General features: G+C 40.6%; 2 protein-coding genes across 6 annotated transcripts in view; both read right to left on the bottom strand.

The window, feature by feature from the left end:
* Window positions 1-1098, bottom strand: part of LOC115157958 (arf-GAP with coiled-coil, ANK repeat and PH domain-containing protein 2) — a 113100-nt gene extending 112002 nt beyond the window's left edge. For 2 of the 5 annotated variants that reach the window (XM_029706334.1, XM_029706333.1), the window contains exon 1: window positions 626-1055. In XM_029706334.1, coding sequence (XP_029562194.1) covers window positions 626-678 — 53 coding nt within the window. In that variant the 5' untranslated portion in view covers window positions 679-1055. Of the gene's footprint in view, window positions 1-625 lie in introns of all 5 variants that reach the window. The other 3 variants (XM_029706331.1, XM_029706330.1, XM_029706332.1) reach the window with 3 other exon arrangements.
* Window positions 1099-1507: 409 nt separating this feature from the next.
* Window positions 1508-19864, bottom strand: LOC115157959 (protein phosphatase inhibitor 2). The gene is made up of 6 exons (XM_029706335.1): window positions 19240-19864; window positions 13197-13304; window positions 7271-7342; window positions 6542-6636; window positions 4810-4974; window positions 1508-3821 (listed from the first exon to the last, which is right to left on the bottom strand). Exons 1-6 carry the CDS (start codon window positions 19374-19376, stop codon window positions 3808-3810), a joined length of 591 nt encoding a protein of 196 aa, XP_029562195.1. The 5' UTR covers window positions 19377-19864; the 3' UTR covers window positions 1508-3807.
* Between the last annotated feature and the right edge of the window lie 1323 nt (window positions 19865-21187).

Below are 21187 nucleotides of genomic sequence, written 5' to 3'. Positions count from 1 at the left end.
GTGTGTTGTCAAATTGAAAATTAAACTAGTAATTTATTGTATTTGCACCAAGATTGTTTCAGACAGATCTTGGGACCTCATATTTTTGGGGGAAATACCGCACATAGAACAAAACAGAAGTCTCTTAGACTTGCTTTCAATGAGAATAAATGTGTCTACATTTGGTGGGTTTGCTCAAAAAGTTACTTATTGCAGCTTTAAAAATGGTGAATGCATACATTTGAAAATGGTTGTCCACAGCTCATCCTAAAATGCCTGTGAAGCCTTAACAAGCTATGCATTTTGGTTTAAATGTGTATAAACTTGTCTGTTTTGTATACTGTGTAAAAAATAATACCAGGTGTTCGCGACATGCGAGACAAGATAGAATCCATGTTTAAGATTTTTTTTTTTACCTTTATTTAACTAGGCTCGTCAGTTAAATTCTTATTTTCAATGACGGCCTAGGAACAGTGGGTTAACTTCCTTGTTCAGGGGCAGAACGACAGATTTTTACCTTGAGGTGGTAGCATCAAACGATTACGGAGGTCGTTTTGGACGCGGAACACATGCTCCTAGCAGGTACCGTCATAAAACCATGACTTGTCGTGTAGGAACAAAGATGAGGAGAGGTCACTTAGCCTACCTGAATCTTGGAGAGTCTTTGAGACATTCCTCGAATTCCACCGTTATCTTCATTTTCTTTAACAAGTAAAAACAGGGATTAAAAGCAGCTGCTGTATGCCCTGGATTTGGCTACCCGCTACTAGCTAACGCTAGCTGGGCTATCAATCCACAAGACCTCGGCCAGCTAGCCTGTATGGCTGGCTAGCTAATAATAGGCTCGCGACAAATGTAACCAAGTAAAATAAATACTTCAATATAACGTTAGACCAAAAATTGAATAATTTAGTCAAATTCAAAATTAAAATAAAAAAAACAGTTCACTAGCTTGGTGATAGCAGCCAGTGGGAGGCGTTTCTTTCACACAAAACAGTACAAACTGAATCGACATATTATATAATCGTGTCAAGACAAGTGCTACTGCTTCCCGATCCATGAAAAACGCACGTGAGTGATACATGAAACAACCAATGAGAACGCTCTCTTCGGGATTATAGGCTGGACTTTGTTTCCTCCCCCCATGTACTCTACTCCTACTGTACTTCATTGACAACTTGATTTAGCCAATATAGAAAATGTAACAAATAGTGATGAGGATTAGTGGTACACACACAGTGCATATTTATCTTTCAATTAAATATGTATTCTAGCCTTAATTGCTGTATCTGCCAATATTATGCAAATGACAAACTAGAGAATATGAAGCCTGAGAACTAGAAACCTTTACACTCAGCAGTTCCCCTTATATGATTACAGTCAACATGAAAGTCATTAATTGTAGACTACTGCAATCTAGTGGCCACACAGAAGTACTGGGCATTTCTGCAGAAGGTACCTGGTTCAAAAACAGTAAATAATAAATGAAGGGCCACAGTTCCACATTAAACAAGACAGAAAAAGCAAATGGGTCCATAAAACAACATTTTAATGTGAGACAAAAATAAAACATTCTTATGATTAAGAACATGCACATTTAAGAGCTCAAAAAAACAAACAAAGTCCCCATTATTTGGGGACAGATAAATGATCATGTGAGACAATCTTAGTCCACTGTCCCTAGTAAAGAAAGAAAGAGGGTGGGATACCTAGTCAGTTCAACTGAATGCATTCAACTGAAATGTGTCAAGAAAACATGGTAAAAATTAAGCAAAACAACAAATAGGCAGGGGAATCCAAGCCGTTGAACTGCACCGGTAAAATTGAGCGTAGCTTATTCACTTAGAGACAAGTACATACATAATATAGGCACATTTGCCTTGTAATATCGACCAATAATTAATGTCATACAAGTTTTTTTTTTTTTTTTTTTTTTTTTTTACAAAAAGCTATTCATAAGTTCAAATAATTACTCATAATTACTTAAATTAAGTTGTTGGTTTTTGTCAATAAATCTTCCCTTAACATAGACATGATTTAAAAAAAAATTAAAAAGTGGGAACAGTCATGCAGTGTATCAGTCAGTATTTCCTGTGGTTGTTGTATTTTCCAAAAGGATCCACTAGTGAGCTTTTGAGATTGTAAGGACAGAATCCAATGGATAGCCTCTTATGGCCATTAAGACAGGTGAAACGAAAGGGCTCAAGTCTAGTTCTGAGAAGAAAAGATGAAACCATCTCTACATGTCCTGATAAAACAATACCTTTTTTCTTATGTGCAAAGAAACTTAGTCATCATGGGAGGACTGTGGTTCTCAAAAGTTCACATGTAGATCAAGGTGCTATGATTCAAAATTCATAGCAGAAATGAATAATACACAATCGCTAACTGTCTTGGTTGCCCAGATATCACTCCTTTTATCAGCAAGGTAGCAGGTCGCAACAACGGGGGTTAATTGTTCCTAATCAAGGACATGCTACAATACCATACACTTAATACAAAAAATGTCAGTGTGCATAATATCAACTACAGTACATATCCCAGAAATCTTGCCGTTCAACCTACACACCCCCAGACCTATTGATATTGTATTGAACACAGTCCTGGGGTGTATTCCTTAGTGGACACCGTAGCAAAAATATTTTCAGATTGGATAAATGTAGATTAATCCCTTGCCATTTTAGCTGTTTGGTTCCTAGTAAATACACCCCTGCTTATCAGTAGTACAAACCTTCTCTGGGGTTCATTTCCCCAATGCTATCCCTCATTAGCTTAGTGAGCAAATGTCACATTAGTGCTGATGGCCACAAGGCTTTAGTAGCCATGCTTAATACAGCTGGGTTCCATAAGTATAATGGTAAACCTGACCATCTGCATATTAATTTTGATATGCAGTAGTCCTGTGTGAAATGACCTTATGCATGTTATCACAAGGCAATACATAATAAATTAATATCATTTTATTGCATGAGAATAAATAGGTTTAGCTGTCAATGTCAGTACATTAGCCACCATATTAAGAGAATGGTACCTTGTTGGAAACATAGCTATTCCTATTAGTCAGTGCACATGCGTCTGTACCAAATCCTATAGTGGGTGTAAATATGTGTAGGACTGAGTCGAATGCTGGTCACCTTAGATATCGAGATGCCCTGTGGGCTGGTTAAAAATGCAGTCTGCCGTTCCTATATCCATTCCAGATAACACCAAATCCAAGATCGGAACAGAGGAGGAAATTGAGAAAAAAAAAACAGCAGCTAGCTCATCAAGGTTTCAGATTTCTCCAATTAAGGTTCTGGTGGTAGTTAAACAAATAAATCATTTTTAAACAAAAAACAGGTATGGGGACAGAAGGAACAAGACAAAAATCAAGAGACCAAAATCCTCCTACCACCGTCAGCATAATTATCCACCACTTTCATCCAATGAGAAATCCAATGGGTGCTGCTGTTCTTTCTGACAGCATTCGCCAGGTGCTCAGGAGGAACCGGGACAGATGGACAGAGATGGCAGCGAGCGAGCAATGCAGGAGTCCTCACTGACAATAACAGTCTTTAGGTCTCAGTTCCTTGAGGTCTGATTCCTTTAAGGCAATGAAAACTTTTTGTGAGGGACTCTTGGTAATGAAGAGAAGCAACCAGCAGGGTCAAAATGCTTTGCATTTCAGTGTTACTAGGAAATATACACACGCATGAACAGAGGTTGTTTGAGGGAAGATTGTGAAGCAGTGTCCGTCTGCTCTATGGCCCGGCACTGTGTGGCTAAGTATCTCTTATATGTTTCAGAAGCAGAGACAGGCTGGGGACAGGAGAGGTGGCGCATCCTTCTCTAGGAATCCAGAGCTGTAATCCAAAGAGAGCTATGTGAGTGAAATCACCTTAAGTGTTAATTAATACGACATCAAATCTAACAGAGAAACAACAGGTGAAATGCTAATATTTTAGTAGTCTTTTAGGAGTGGGAACAGCTCTCATTTCAGACTGTTCTATCAACAACATTGCTGAGTCCAGTATTAAGACTTTCAACATTTTCCCCAGTTTACCATACCAATCCCTTGCTGAGGACTGTTTGACATTTGGATGGCCTACTAAATCAGGGCCCGGTAACCTTCTGTGTGGAGCTTTCACTTATCTAACCCGCCAAGAATCAAATTGACTTTGTTATGCGTAAATGTCTTCTGAGCCAATTACTTTGTTTTTATTCTTATCTTTCATTTCTTATTGTTGCATTGTTAAGAAACAACCTGCAAGTAAGCATTTAGTTGGAGTGTATACCATGTGTATCCTGTACATACAACTAGTAAAAACTTGAAAGCTGAACATTAAATATAAGGGAAATACCTAGTCAGTTGTGCAGCTGAATGCATTCAACTGAAATGTGTCTTCCGCATTTAACCCAACCCCTCTGAATCAGGGAGGTGCAGAGGGCTGCCTTAATTGACATCCACGTCTTCGTCGCCTGGGGAACAGTGGGTTAACTGCCTTGCTCAGGGGCAGAACGACAGATTTTTAACTTCTCAGCTCGGGGATTTGATCCAGCCATTAAGCACATGCTTGGCGATATGATGGGGCGATTGGCCAATTGAGGCTCGCTATAGCTTCCAGCCCGTGCTGAATTGGCTGTTGATACCCATCAATACCTAGCATGCTGTTGGCTTGCTGCTCAAAAAAATAAATATAACTCCCACAGTGTCGATGACCAACCGTTGGTGAATCAAGCATTTTATCGCCATCAATGGATTTAACTGGTGAGAGCTCCTGATTTTCTTTTTAGTCACCATGTGAAATGCCCTGCCATTATAAGATTTCTGAGTACCCCCATTTCTCTTACCGTCTTGCGGCGAGTCTACGTTGATGTCCTCCGTTTCGTCTCTCATCTCTTCGTCCTCGTCCTCTTCTTCCGCCAACTCGTTAGCTATGAGTTGCCTGGCCATCCTGATGTTGAGGCCCTCGTTGTAATGCATCTTCCTCATCATTTGAAACTGCTTCTTTTTCGCTGAGGGGTATGAGTAGTAGATAGTATGAGTGAGAGAGACAAAGCTAGAGAAAGACAGAGAGAGAAGACGGAGGGTATGTGGTGCAGAGGGAGGCTAGGAGAGCCACAACTCAGACGTGTAAACATCCCGATTCCTCCGTGTGGAGGAAATAGAGCGATAGAGCTACATTAGGGGAGGCTCAGATGGAGCGTTCAAAAGCTAAAGGGGGGGGGGGGTTCAGTTTAAAGAGAAGGGAGAGAGTTAACACGCTCATCCTCAAATGGCGCTTCAAGGACGAATACGTCAAACTATTTTTATGAGGATCCTGGCTGAACAGTTCCAGTAGAATCTAACCTACTTTCAAGGACATGGTTCAGAAATGAAAAACTGTAAAAAAATATATATATATATATTAATAATAATTGCTTTCCAATTCAAGGGCCTATAGCATCAAACTACTACACACAGAGACATTCTCAAAGCTGACTTGCAGACGCACACGGTGCTGTAAGAGGCAGGCCAGGCTTATTTTTTAGTAAACAATTACTACTAGACATCAAGGTCACTGCAATCAATTCCACTGTTTGTTCCATGCACACATTTTATCCAACTCATTTTAAAGTAAAATTATGTCTGATCAAAACTAAAGCAACACCATTCAGGTAGAATTCTAAACCAACTCCATTCCGGTGCTTGCAGCATAAATAAAATAGGGGGCTGTGCATATTTACTGGGAGTTGATCAACTGGAAAAAGGATAGGCGCAAAGGGTCTGTCCTGCGTGCTAGCCTGCAAGGGCACCACTATACTGGTAGATTCACACTGGAGGGAATAACTACTTCAAATTCAGGTCACTCATACTTTTGAAAATCTAAAAAATAATCTAATATTAAATACATTTTATATTAAGTTGATGGCCCATCTAACTCTAATGAATAGTATGTATGAGTGCTTTTTACCAGGTCTCATACACTATACACACAAAAGTATGTGGACAACCCTTCAAATCAGAGGATTTATCCATTTCAGCCACACTCGTTGCTGACAGGTGTATAAAATCGAGCACACAGCCATGCAATCTCCATAGCCAAAATATTGGCAGTAGAATGGTTTTACTGAAGAGTTCAGTAACTTCCAACGTGGCACCGTCATAGGATGCCACCTTCCCAACAAGTCAGTTTGTCAAATTTCTGCCCTGCTAGAGCTGCCCCAGTCAACTGAAATGTTATTGTGAAGTGGAAACGTCTTGGAGCAACAACAGCTCAGCTGCGAAGTGGTAGGCCACACAAGTGCTTTTCCCTGTACTGCAGAGATAAAAATGTGGGAAAGGGCAGAGAGAGACGTGTTGGTCTGGAGCCAAAATGGACCAGAGTAAACTGGAACAGTCTCCGGGAGTGAGCTCTGTTTGGACTATTGGCCGTGCTCGTGGCCACTGAGCTGTGAGAAACCATTATTAAAGCACAGAGGGCTTGACATGACAACACATGGAGAGGTCAGGGAAAGGTCAGTGCCAGACGCCCAATGGGAATAGAGACAAGGTAGGGATGAGAGGAGGTCGACAAAGAGGGGGAAGAGGGAGACAGCCCACCTTGATCCTCTGGGGTTAGTTCATCTTCCTCTTCTTCACTACTCTCCTCCTCCTCTCTCATGAAGTGCGGTTCCATTCCCTCTGCCGCTGCCAATCTGGGGGGAAGAGAGGAGAGGGAAAGTGAACCGAGCGAAGGAGCAATAGAAAGTGAGTGATTCAGTTTACACCTCTATTGTAAACTCAACTGGTCCGAGGGTCAACAGAGGGCTCCTTAGAGCGAAATTCAATCTAGGCCTATACTCCATGTTAACGGCGGGACATCAAATGCCCTTGACCTCAAATAGTTAAAATCCAGATAATATACAAAGAGTATATTACAGTATATATACACACATGTATATACATATATATACACAGTATATCCAAGCAATAAACCATAGTGAGAGTCCCCTCCTTCAGTCTCATAAGGCCCAGATCACTGCATTACTGCCCTCCTCCTATAGCAGGGGTGGGAAACATAGGCATTCAATCTGACCCTGGGGAGGTTTGAGTAAAAAACTAGATAGAAAGTATGTAGAAATTATAATGGACCTATATGTTTAAAACTAACTGCCCTTTCTCTGGTGGGCAAATTGCTTTTGACAAACAAATTGTCCAGAAAATCTCTCGGCCGTCCGCTGAATTTTGAAATCCTGATGTGGCCCTCGTTAAGTGTCATAACCTTCCAAACCTTTGAGGAACAATATCCTCCTCTCTCCCAGACCTATCCAGTTAGCGATGTTGACTTACTTCGAGGCCAGGTCATCCACGTTGGGCACGTTGCCCTCTGAGTCGCTGTGCGCCCCTTCGTCCTCCACCATCCTGAGGAAGAGGGAGAGAGAAAAAGAGAATGAGTGAGGTAAAGTGAGAGGGGGGGGGGGAGAAGGACATGGGTGACCTTCTATGTAGCGGCCTTGGCAGATTGCAGGGGGGGCTCATAACCCAGACAGGGCTAGGGCCCTATGAAACCTGGATTTTTTTTCTCCAAATTCCATTTTTCTGAATTCTGTGTTTTACACAAATTTTATCATCAGAAAGAGTGTCTAATAATGTGAATTAATAAAAAGTCAACAATTTAATAAGATATAACAGTACATTTGTAATGAAGCAACACGACATTGCACCATTTTTTTTTTATCAAGGCAAGTGCTTCAGTACAGAGTTCTACTAAGTGTTTCATTATAAATGAAAAAAAGTAATGCAAGAATCTAGGCAACAATGCAGCAACATTCTCCTCTGTTTCCAGCTGGCTGAGGATGTTTGTGACTGCATGGGATGATGACTTTTCTGCCAACAAAAACTCTGTACAGATGAACATGCTCTGCATGGTACTTCACTGCCTCAAACCAGCTATTCCATCTGGAGCTCACAGCTTCAGGAGGAGCCTTGGCCTGCACAAACTCCTTCATAATGAGGAAGCTCACCCATCTTCTCTTTCTGGTAGGCTTCTTGAAGAAGACAGATCTCATCCATGTCACAAGTGATGCAACTTCAGAGAAATATTTGTTGTGCTGCCAGATCTCACCCACCAGATTTATGACATGGCAGAGACAGGTTACATGGACACTGTTGGGCATCACTCCTTTCAGAACCTCCTTGTATGCCTTCAGGCAGTAGGAGGCATTATCTGTGACCACTGCCCGGGCATCATTCAGGTTCAGATCGTTGCTGTGGACGGAGGCTAGTATAGCTTGGGAAAACGTTGAGTAGTTGCATCTGTCCATGAAAATGACATCCACCAGAAAGTACTGGTTTTGTACACCTGCAATGAAAGATAATTCAAGTTTTTCTTATGTTTTAACCTAAAATAATATTGTGACAAAATATGCGTTATTTATATTTCACATGTAAACACAATATGGACACAGCGATAGTTAGCTAGATGAAGAGGCAGACTGCTGCTGACATTATGCATCGCTATATTTTACCATGATAGCTCGTCGTTTGGAATATCACAATTTACATGAGTACAATTCACATTGCAGAATGTAAATGTAGGCTATTGCAACGGTATATTAATAGGCTGTTAAGTTAACTCACCAATGACGATGTTTAGAACGCTGCAATCCCTTGCATCTTGTCAACAACCACCGCAAACTTCTTCCCACGGATCTTCTGTAGAACGGCAGTCATATGTTGGTCGAACACACCGAGCAGGTGCGTTTGATGGAGGCTGCTCTCATTTTTGGGCAACGGTCCTCCCTGTTTGCAATGCTTCACTAGAAACGGCCGTAGCTTTCAGACTCGGCGCACACAGCCACAAAGTCCTGAATAAATTCTCGTCTTGAATCTGCTGATGCGCTTGCACTAGTAATGGTTGTTTGAAGAGGCATGCTCTGGCTAACAAGGTGCTTTTCCTTGTTCTTCACATGGGCTTTAGACTTTAAGTGGTCACAACACGTATTTTTACGGGTCCAATCAATAGCATGTTGACAGAATTTGCAAAACAGCTTATCGCCTGACTCATAATAGTCCTTTGGGTATTGCTCTGCTCTGAATTTAGGGGTTAGGGTCGAATTGTTTTGTTTTTTTGAGGACTTGGCCCTCTCAGACAGCCTCTTCGACATGTTTCTCAAAGTGACAGCCAAATTGTGAGGTGACGTATGGGTCCCACGCACGACCAACCCCCCCCCCTCAAAATACCACAATCGAAAACGGAATTATTTCTCTAGGCCTACTTATCTGTAATTTTACAATTATGAAATCATTTAGGTTCCTACAATAATTACGACTACATTTGGTTATTTAAAAAATAAAAATCTTTCAAACAAATGGAAAATTCTGCAATATTCCATGTTTTACAGTTGATTCCATTTTAAATTACCAAATTCCTTCCATTCGCGTTTTCCACATCGCGGAAATCATAGAGCCCTACAGGGCAGAAACTCATCCACACACTGAACCTGCACTGCAAGACTGCTTCATGGGAACTGAGGTCTCTAAGGTGAACATATTATGTACAAAAATTATCAATCCAGAGTAATCTCTTTTCAACCTCACACTAGTCATGTTCACACTGCACTTAGCCCGGGGTTAAAACGTCCAGTGCAGTCAAAAACGTGTAACACTGCCCCTCACACCACCTTGTGCGCGAGCGTTGCAAAATATCTGTTATTCAATCATTGCGCCAACGAGTGTCTGCGTTGCCAGGCGTTAAAATAGAAGTTGATTCTATTTGTGACGCAGAACAGGCTGCAAGTCGTGCCTCTCCCATCTCCTCATTGGTTTTTAGAAGCATATACCCACGTGCCATCTTCATTGGTTTTTAGGAACATATACCCGCGTGAGTGATTGAAAGATGAACCGAGGTTGGTTATGGTAATGCACCTTATGAAAGTTAGTTGCCATATAAAGTCCAAAGAAGAAAAAGGAGCATGAAAAGAGGAGAGATGACTAGAAATGATTCGGTTGACCGTTTTATGTGTGGATTAATTGTCAGAGTAGCGAACCTTGTGCATTTCAGGTAAAATATTAACTCAATGTTTATATCCCTGGACAAATTAGCTAGCAACAGCAAGCTAGCTCACTAAATAGGACAAATTAGCTAGCAACTGCAAGCTAGCTAGCTAAATTGCCATAAATGTTTAATGTTTTAGAACTGTCCCCAAATTAATGTAATTGGTTCAGAGTTTGTTTTGATATTTCAACCTGCATGTCCTGATCTCGTTTGGTGTGGGAGGACAAAATTAATTTGTGCGCGTCCGGTTTGGGCATGGTGTCAGTGTCATTCAAACATACTTTTTGTTTAGTTTTATTTTGACCTTGTTTTTTTACTTTTATCTTTGACCGTCATTCTACCCCCCCCAGCAACTCCACTCCCACTTGTCTCCAATTCCACACTCCAACCCTCAGCCCATCCCACCTTTCTACGCACCATACACCTTTAAATTATGTTGTGACGTTTAACATACAATTTGAATCGAATCCACAGATTGCGAGTTGAAGATAAATACTTTTACTAAGAGTATTAGTAATTGACTGACCAGGTCTCTCCAGATCTCCCAGCAATACTATTTCTCTGGTCAATTTTAGATCAATGTTATGCATTTTCAGCCATTCCAGAACCTGAGACCAGAAACAGGCTACCTGAGGGCAATACCAAAACAAATGGTCTATTGATTCTGTATCCTCACAACAGAGCTGCGATGATTGTATGCCTGCAGAGCTGCGATAACTCTATGGCCCAAATATTCAACATTTATGCAACAATTTTAGCTGAAAAGCACAAAGTCTTGAATCTTGCATTGTTTTAAACATCAACTCATAAACCCTGTACCATGGAATCGGTACATCAAAAATCTCTTACCAACTATTTTGCAATCTGTATGGCACAGCTGTCAACATCCTGGTCCTCAAATTAAACTGGTATACTTTCCTATTTTTATTCCTCTGACAGTTTTGATCCTTTATATTGGGCAGACAGACCAGTTCCCTACCTCCTCCCACTGCCACCTGCCGCATCTATTTTGGGGGTAATGCTGTAATCAATTGACTGTAATCTTGGATTGAGCAGACCTTACCGTACAATTCTGAGAACTCCATATAAGACATACAATTCCAATTTATAATATCCTTTAAAAACAAAATACCCTTTTCAAACACTTTCACATCAATACAGGTATTTTATCAACCAGCACATTTGAGTTCATCCATAATATTTGTTGTAATATTTAATCTCTTTTCAGGGGGATGAAGTTGAAATTGTAGCCAGCTCTGCAATGCTTGTTTGAAAAAGAGATGCACTTTGAAAAATTCTTAATTTTCAATTAATCTGCACAAAGAGCAAAAAGGTCATTTTGAAACAATGGATGAGCTTTTCTTAGTAAAATACTTAAGAACCATTTAGGGTTCAAGTAAAACTTGTCTAAGTGAAGCATTTAGAGAGACATTTAGTGCTTTTATATTTAAATCTCAACCCATCCAGTTCATATTCATTATATGGATAGGCACACTTTATCGTGTCTGGTTTAGCATCCCAGATAAAGCTAAATATTTTTTGCTCATATGATTTGAAAAATTAATCATCAGGAATAGGCAGCACCATAAGTGGATGAGTAAACTGAGATTTGACTAAGTAGTTAATCAGGTAATGTTTTCCATAAATAGACAGCCAAACATGGACACCTTTGTTTTTAAGCCTTGGCTTTCTAATCTTCTAATGTTGTTATTGGACCTGATTTTAATAGCCATTAATGGCCATTACAAATACATATGGTGACAGCGGACACCCTGTTTAACTCCTTATGACAATTCAAAACTCTGAGAAGTAGCCTTTATTTACTATTTTACACCTGGGGTTGCTATATATTACTTTTACCCATTTTATAAGAGACTGACCAAAACTGAAAAAATAATCCAAGCATTTATAAATAAAATTCAGTCTTACTTTATCAAAGACCTTTTTTAAAATCTGCTATAAATACCAGACCTGGCTTTTTAGATGTTTCATGTTGTTCTATATTATCTCCAATGTATCGTCCATGTAAAATAACTTGTAATCAGGATGAACAATAACTGGTAAAACCTTTTTAATTCTGAGTGCTATGCAGTTAGCTTGTATTTTTCGCTAGCCAATACTCCCAGTCGGTATTCAAGAGCATGTTGTGTCTTAACCGATGGTGGGCACAACACTAAAACCTCAGATGCTGTAAAATAGGGTCTAAGCTACAACATTAGACAATCTGAAAAAAAATCTACGTAAATTGACATGGAAGGTTAAAACCTCTTAAGGATCAGACCCTCTTTTTCAATTTCCGCCTAAAATGACCCAAATCTAACTGCCTGTAGCAAGGATATGCATATTCTTCATACCATTTGAAAGGAAACACTGAAGTTTGTTGAAATGTGAAATTAATGTAGGAGAATATAACACATTGGAGCCAGAGACAGCAGCAGGGTCAAACTGTAAAACCCAGTTCCTACTTTTGAATATAAAAATGTATTTTTTTTCAAACAAACTACACATTTTATCTCTGGGACCCTCAGGATGACAAATCAGAGCAAGATTACTGAATGTAAGTGCATTATTTACCTTCAGAGGTGAATGTATCAAACCAGTTGCCATGATAAGTGTTTTGTTGTTGTGCACTATCCTCAAACAATAGCATAGTCTTTTTGTTGTTGTAATAGCTACTGCAAATTGGACACTGCAGTTAGATTAACAATAATTTAAGCTTTCTGCCCACTTAAGACATGTCTATGTCCCAGGAATTGGCTGTTTACAACGTCATTCTATTCACATTATCGCAATTTGAGCAACAGCTGTCCCGGTTTAGGGACACCGAGCCGTAGAGGTAAAAAGAAAAGTCAATTTGTTTTATTAGAAAACTTTTTTTCAGCTGTTTATCTTTTCCAGTGATGAAGACAAAGATTTCTCATGGTATGGTGGTGTATGCAAAACAGGTGAAAACCTTTATCTCTTGAATGGTTTTGGCATTCAGGTCCAAAAAGTAACCTTGAGTACTTCTACAATGGGCAAATATTTATGGAAAGTTTAGTTCAAATCAAAAGGGGTGCGGTAAAAAGTGATTGAATTCAAATGGATTTACCCTCTAACATGAATCCAAAAAAACCTTTTCGGCACAGTTCTATCTTTTCCCAATACTGGGAAGCAATTTTTGCAGTCTCTGGGTAACTATGTCCTTACCTGTTCATGAGAATGAATGGGGCAACTCACCTGTTGTAGGGTGTGCTAGGCTCATCGATCTTCATCATCCCGTAGTCCTTGTCTGCCGGGTGGTACGTTGCCAGTATGTTCATCTCGTCCCATTTCTGTGACTTCTTCCTGAAAGAATGGTACCAGAGAGGAGAGCTCAGGGTGGCATTTAAAACCAACCAAAGATATTACCCTAGAGACGTGTCACATTTAATATAGGACTCCACTGTGCCCCAGTTCTCACTCCCGTTATGTATTTTGGAAACAAACAACGTGGCAATTAAAAGGGTCTTATTCGCTGCAATTCAATTAGTAATTGTTCGGAAAATTACGGTGGCCTTGTACAGAGGTGGTTTACATCACCTTGAGGATAATGCTGAGGGTGACTGAATAAGTGGGTGTGGAGAAGAAGTGCTTTTCCTTCACGTGCGAATGAGGTCAGGAGACTTGTCTATTCTGACACTGAGCTCAAGATACATTTTGGGGGAAAGGACAAGTAGAAGTTGTGGCCCTAGGAGAAGGTAGAAGTTAGCACTAACCAAACATACAGGGTCAGACATTTAATTCCCTTAATGGTTAAGGTTAGAACTAAGCAACTAAGGGTAGTGTATTCTGACCCTAGATCTGTGGTTAAAGGTAACTTCTTCCTCGAGGGTGCACCTAGCAGTCCTGCTAAGGAATGTACTTTCCAAGGTACAAATTGTAGGCTCTCTGGGCTTCTGGTTGGAGTCCTCTTTATCATCACAGTCTGGACTTGGAGACTGTGCCAAATACAGCCGTTAAACTGTCTCTGCTGGCGCTCCCCTCTCCTGTCATAAAGCAGCCTCGTGGGCGTGTTCATGGAGGGAGAGGCCTATCATCATGACAGAGAAAGGCAGGGGGGAGAGGGCAATAAATCTACTACCTGCTGCAGTAATCCTGTAGAGCCTCTCCTAGCTGCAAACTCACAGACACCTCTCCCGCACACGCACATAGGTTCTCAATAAGTCAGGCGCACAGCAGGCAGTTTGACTGTGTCGATGGCACTGGGCTAAATCAATCGGGGACATGCCCTGTCCTGCTGTGTCTCAGACTAACATGGCAAATCATTGGATATGGCACATATGCATTACTGCTCAGTTAGGCTACTGTACCTCAGCAAGCCTAACTCTAAAAAGGGGATACCTAGTCAGTTGTACAACAACGCATTCAACTGAAATGTGTCTTCCGCATTTAACCCAACCCCTCTGAATCAGAGAGGTGCGGGGGCCTGCCATAATCGACATCCATGTCTTCGGCGCCCGGGGAACAGTGGGTTAACTGCCTTGCTCAGGGGCAGAGCGACAGATTTTTACCTTGTCAGCTCAGTGATTTGATCGAGCAAACTTTCAGTTACTAGTCCAATGCTCTAACCACTAGGCTAAGCAATGTTTCATAATATGTAGGCCTATATCCCATGGGATGCATGACAGGAAAAACATACTTTTTCACTACACAATAGATTGTCAGAGACTTATCAGATCTATATCTGGGCGATTAGAAAAGTTTGATTACCTTTGGTGTTCTTCGTCAGAATGCACTCCCAGGACTTCTACTTCAATAACAAATGTTGGTTTGGTCCAAAATAATCCATAGTTATGTCCAAACAGCAGCGTTTTGTTTGTGCGTTCAAGACACTATCCAAAGTGTAAATTGTCACGACGCATTTCGTGACAAAAAATGTCTAAATATTTCATTACCGTACTTCGAAGCATGTCAACCGCTGTTTAAGGTAATCCTTTCTAATGCTGCTTTTTTGAAAGATATCACATAGTAGAACTGCATAAGTGTTGCTCTCCACTTTCTAGAGGACCAAGTTTTGAAATCGGTGGAATTAGAGTATGATAGTATGATAATTCTGCTGTTTGATTGCAAATATGCATACAGAGTCGAAAAGAGAACACACAGAAGGCTGGTGTTGTATAAAACACTTGTATCCAGATTATATCTTCAAACTAAGGGCAACCATGGAATCCGTGACAGAGGGAGAAGCATCCATCCATGTAAAACAGGTAAGAGAGTCTAGTTAGCAAAATTTTCAGATATTACACGTTTCTAAATATCATTCTCATTTCAAGTTAAAGTGTACTGTTACCTAGCTAACGTTAGCTGGCTGGCTAGCTAACGTTAGGTGTATGATCTGTGTAGTAATATTATTTGTATCTCAGCGCTATTTGCATTGCTAGTTATAGCCTAATGTTAGCTAGCTAACATTGAACCTGGTTGGTTAGCTACCTGTAGATTCATGCAAGGTATTAACATTATGAGTTGTGATTATGGTTCATTATTTTGCTAGCTAGCTACATATCTAAACAAAAAACTCCAATGCAAGTATCTATTTCAATAGACGTAGCTGGTAAATTCGCTCTGGCTAGCTACTCCGATTTCAGAGCCCTCTCGTCTGAGTGTGCCAGAGCGCAGAAAAACTAACGAATTTACAAACGCAACACCCGTTGAATATGGCCAGTGTCAGTAAACGTTGCCAAAAAAAAAAAAAGGGTCATTAAAAATTGTTGCCAGCAGCACAGTTGCTGTCACCAACACCCTGGATAACATAAAAACAGCCTAACCAGCTCTGCTAGGGCGAGTAAAATAGTCAGCGTGAGCTGTTCTCTCATTTGTGTCTGAAAGTTGCTATCAAGCTAGCCAATGTTAACAGCAGTCAAGCACCAAAGCTAAGTCAGAACGCTCGGATCAACCCTACGTTTCGGCCAGGGCATCCAGTGTGCACTTCGAGAGCGAAACGCTCTGAATTTACGAACACCCAGAGCACACTCTGGCACTCCAGATTAAAAATGTACGAACACAACCGTAGTATAAGCCGGCCTTCAGTCTTGGAATCTTTGGTTGTTTAGTACATAACCTCACATGTAAATCCTTAAAGAGATGGGTGGGGCTAAAGCTTAGGAGGGTGTGAACGATGCTGAATGGGTGTAGACAAAGAAGATCTCTCCAGTAGGTACCAAAACATTCAAGGGCCATTTTCTCAAACGTGAGGTTACAAGTCTATCAACTTTCAAAGCAGATTACTTTCCCCATTGTTCCTCAACTGTAGTGTATGATATACAATTTTCTAGCTCCGAGTCTACTTTTATCCAATGTAAAAAACACAATTTCAAATTTTGCTACATAAGACCAAATCGAGCCGGTCGGTCCCATATTGGTAAAAGTCAGTTGAAGTCTTAGGTCAAAACATGGATAGCCATTTCGGAGGAAAGGCTTGGCTGAACAGGAAATGATCATTTTGAAGAGATTGTCATTTCCATTATTACTTTAGCAATCAAAAACGACCGTTATTGATGTTCCACCCTCTTAAGGATGTTAGTCTGAAATAGACATTCAAATGTAAAAAATGTCTTAAAATGAAATATCTAGATTAAAAAACGAGCTGGCGCACACCCAGAAAAATGAGTTTGTGGAGGTGCTGACTAACGGCGAATAAACTTTAAAAAATAAAGTCACACACTCCATGTATAAACTCCCAGCAATTTAATTGTCATTGGTTGCACTAATTGCACTGTTTCTCTACATAACCTGGTTCAAGTATTCTTGACATCACCCTGAGGAAGACACAGTGATACCGAAACGTTGGTAAATACCCATTAAATTGCTGGGAGTTTATACATGGAGTGTGTGACTGACATACATACATACATACATACATACATACATACATACATAATGACAATTACAACAATACTGAATGAACACTTATTTTAACTTAATATAATACATCAATAAAATCAATTTAGTCTCAAATAAATAATGAAACCTGTTCAATTTGGTTTAAATAATGCAAAAACAAAGTGTTGGAGAAGAAAGTAAAAGTGCAATATTTGCAATGTAAAAAAGCTAACTAAGTTTCTTGCTCAGAACATGAGAACATATAAGCTGGTGGTTCCTTTTAACATGAGTCTTCAATATTCCCAGGTAAGAAGTTTTAGGTTGTAGTTATTATAGGACTATTTCTCTATATACCATTTGTATTGCATATACCTTTGACTATTGGATGTTCTTGTAGGCACTATAGTATTACCAGTCTAATCTCGGGAGTTGATAGGCTTGAAGTCATAAACAGCGCAATGCTTGAAGCACAACGAAGAGCTGCTGGCAAATGCAGGAATGTGCTGTTTGAATGAATGCTTACGAGCCTGCTGCTGCCTCCCACCGCTCAGTCAGACTGCTCTATCAAATATCACCTCGTTTAGTCATTGTCAATTTAGCACAAGGTTCATTAGGCTGTAACAACGAAAAAAACAGCATTCAGCATGAATCTTCGTAGTATGACCATTTTGCCGAAACAGATTGTTAACCCAAATATGTAACTGATTGTAGTGGGGGGATAACACATAAATTATTTTGGTTGGGTGTAGGGCGGGTCAGATTTAGACTGTCATCTTGTCTTCAGGAGACTATTTTAAAATCGGGTCTTTCACAATAGCTGATAGGAATTGTTCTAATGACTAGGCCTATCTCCTACAATGGGAGATTTTTTTGGTTTTTGACTAATGCATCTTACCTCAAATATCCTGTTATGTCATTTTAGTATTGTGCACAAGCTGCTACGCATAAATGCCTTGTCTATGTAGAGTAAGATGATAGCCACATTTTGCAAATCAGCCTCAACCACCTTTAGATTGATATTCATTCGATTTTTCTTGAATGTGGGGTAATTTGCTATATTAACATATTCAAACCACCAGTAGTTAAGAAAAACAGATCAGGGGTTGGCGGCCAAATCTCTTGAAGGACCGCCTCTAGGCAGAATTTTCTACAGTCCTATTTTATAGGGATAGTTCACCCAAATTAATTACATATTTACATGTTGGTTTCTTATGAACAAGGAGTGACTAATTCATCTTATGGTTAGCCACTGCCACCAACCGTTGATATTAGCATATTCTAACCCAAAAAAACGATGTAATTCAATGTCCCCCATATAGCATACTCTAAATGTCATGCCCAAATAGTAACCGCAAACCAAGTCGTCGAGTTTTAAGTGTGTATAGAGGGGTTGGTTGTTTACCAACAAAACCAACCCATGCACAACTATGGGGCAAAACAGACAGGGTTGGCTTAGATTGTTGACATGTAAACTATATTTCATCTCCAATGTTTATAGAAAACAAACATTTGCACAAAATGTGCACTTGTCTCAAATACATAGTTACAGTTGTTAAAGATTTTAAAAAATATATAAAAAAATAAAGAACAAGATAAAACTAGCTGAGCCAAACCACCAACGATTCTCCACATGGCAGCTTCTTGTCGTTGTTGCTAGCCATCTGGCCAACAAGAATCACAACAACACATAGGCTTCTGCCCCATTGAAGTGTGCGCATCGTTTGTGACATTGTCAGCTAAACCCATCTATTCAACTTTAAAAGAATCCTGAATACAGCCGACCTGTGACTAAAAATATATAGAATATTCCACCCTGGACAGAAGCCATGTGAAAAAAACAGTTTAACCGGGCGCTCTAGAAAGAGTTCCTGCAGCAGCCCATTCATTCGATTCCCCTATTCTAAATATGGAAGTTGTTTTTTTTGCTGGTAAAAATGGCTGTGCCAAATGCCAACTGCCAGGCAACCAGCCCATTCACCAACCTTTAACAAGTTGCCTGATAACACAGCCACATTTACACTTGTTTACAGGTCAGAAGCCGGATAATATTTTAGATACTTTAGTATTTCTCAGCTGATAAGCAGACATTGTGATTGATTCTAACTATCTAACGTCTTGGGCAAAATAACTAGTAAATTGGTTAGCAAATATTAACTGGCACGTTAGCCAACTAACGTTAACAGCCATAGAAAGAACTAGATGAGGAAATCAGAAAAGCAAGCATGACAACTTACTGGCTAACTAGCTAATTATGTGCAATCCCTGGAACATTGCTGACGACGTTATTAACAAGTCCATAACGTTTTTAGTCAGGGCAGCACCCACGCCTAACAAACTGGAATAGCTAACTTAGCTAGCCATATATACCTAGCCTGAGTGTCCGTGTCAAGACTCTAAGCTTGCTAACTGACTATCTACTCACTGTGGGTCATCCTCCAGAAGTCCAAGTGCCACTTGTTCTGGAGTCTCTACTGGTACTTCTTCGGCCGGGCCCACCTTGATGCCTGTCCCGCTGTTCTTGTTCTTCAGAATACTTTTTATTGGCCGGTAAGCTGCCATTCCACATGCGCTAGGTCACTGGCGTGGTTGTCAATGTTCAAAACGAGCTGGTACGCGCTGCACCTCTATTTAGTAAACTTTGCTTTTATGATTCTAAAAGCAGAACCAGATCAAGCTGTAACTCTGCCTGCACTTCAAACTCCTGGTTGCCTTGTAAACACACGCTATAGCTGTGATAGCTGAAACTATTGCAACTACTGGAATGTCCCAGACGCCGCCTGTGCGCTGTTTTGTCCGTGTGTGGCGACTGGCGGTAAAAAGCATCTGTCGCCGAAACTTCTTATTTTGGAATCATCGCGAGAATATAGGCAAATACACTACAGTATCAAAGTTCATTGATATTCTGACAAGATACATGTCTCGACTCCGCCATAACAATGGGAGTCGTTGTCCACCAAGCGGCACCGCGGGCTGTCTAGCTCCCGCCTATCCTTTCTTTGGATTGGTGGATACATCTCATTATTGTAATACCTTTTTGAATATTTGATTAGGGTTGTTGACGTCAACCTCCTCACCTCCTACGTCATGTAATAGACAACTCCAATATAAAGTGTTTTTTCCCCCAAAATTGTCGGGATGTCACGTGCCCTAGCTAGTTACCCATAGCTGGCTAGCTACGTTTTATAGGCTCCTCACTATGAGACTAAGACAATTTCAAATGCTAAAATCAATGTTATATATATATATTATGTCAGAAAAAATAATGAAACTTGCTTGCTAATATATATATATATATATTAGCAAGCAAGTTTCATTATTTTTTCTGACATGCTGAAAATGCAGACACTTTGCAGCCATCAGAGTTTGACATGACTACAGTTTGCATTGATTTGTGGGTCATATCAACCCCGCAAATGACCATAGTAGTTCACTCGCCCTCTCAAGCTAAATCAAGGGTCGAGGGGGTAATGTTTGTGAATTGGACCGCCCCTTAAGATGGCAATCAAACTGCATCCGGTTTCGGGATGGGGATTCCCCCGAATCCCCGAGGGAAAGTGGCTAGCACAAGGGCTGAGGGGGTACAAATAACCTGTTTGGACTGCAGTCTGATTTTCTGCCTGCCTCTCTCTTCCTCTCTTGCAGTATGAAGATAGGTAGAAACTGCGGGCTTGTTTGAGTGGTAAGGCTGAAAGTCGAGGAGTGAAGTCAGGGAGGTCCATCTACTAGTGTAACCGATGTGAAATGGCTAGTTAGTTAGCGGTGGTGCGCGCTAATAGCGTTTCAATCTGGTGACGTCACTCGCTCTGAGACCTGAAGTAGTTGTTCCCCTTGCTCTGCAAGGGCCGTGGCTTTTGTGGAACGATGGGTAACGATGCTCGAGGGTGGCTGTTGTCGATGTGTGCAGAGGGTCCCTGGTTCGAGCACAGGTAGGGGCGAGGAGAGGGACGGAAGCTAGACTGTTACACTAGGTTACAGCTGAAAGTCGGACACAGGTGACTATTTTAAACAGCAAGGCACAGTGCAACATGTCAGTGTTGCCATTGTTTATAAACGTTTTCTTTGTCATTTCGAAATAAACATGTCTCCAACCCCCATATCACACACTCACAAACTGTAGATATGTGTGTACATTACTATCAATTTTGGAGAGAAAGACTCAAATTTCACATTCATTTGTACATAATACATATCCACTGTATACATCTTAATCGTGGCAAAGTTGCTTCCTGTTTCAGTCACCTCTTTGGCCCAGTTCTCATGGATCAAACAAAAACACTCGAATGATTGGTTGACGAATAGTTCCTCCCACAATGCAGGTGATGGCTGCAAGTGGCAGCTGGTGAGGAGCAACTGCAGAAACTGGCAGCATT

The sequence above is a fragment of the Salmo trutta genome, chromosome 22, assembly GCF_901001165.1.
Source record: "Salmo trutta chromosome 22, fSalTru1.1, whole genome shotgun sequence".
Lineage (NCBI taxonomy): Eukaryota > Metazoa > Chordata > Actinopteri > Salmoniformes > Salmonidae > Salmo > Salmo trutta.
The sequence above is the reverse complement of the archived record's forward strand: the minus strand, read 5'-3'. Positions and strand labels throughout refer to the sequence as shown.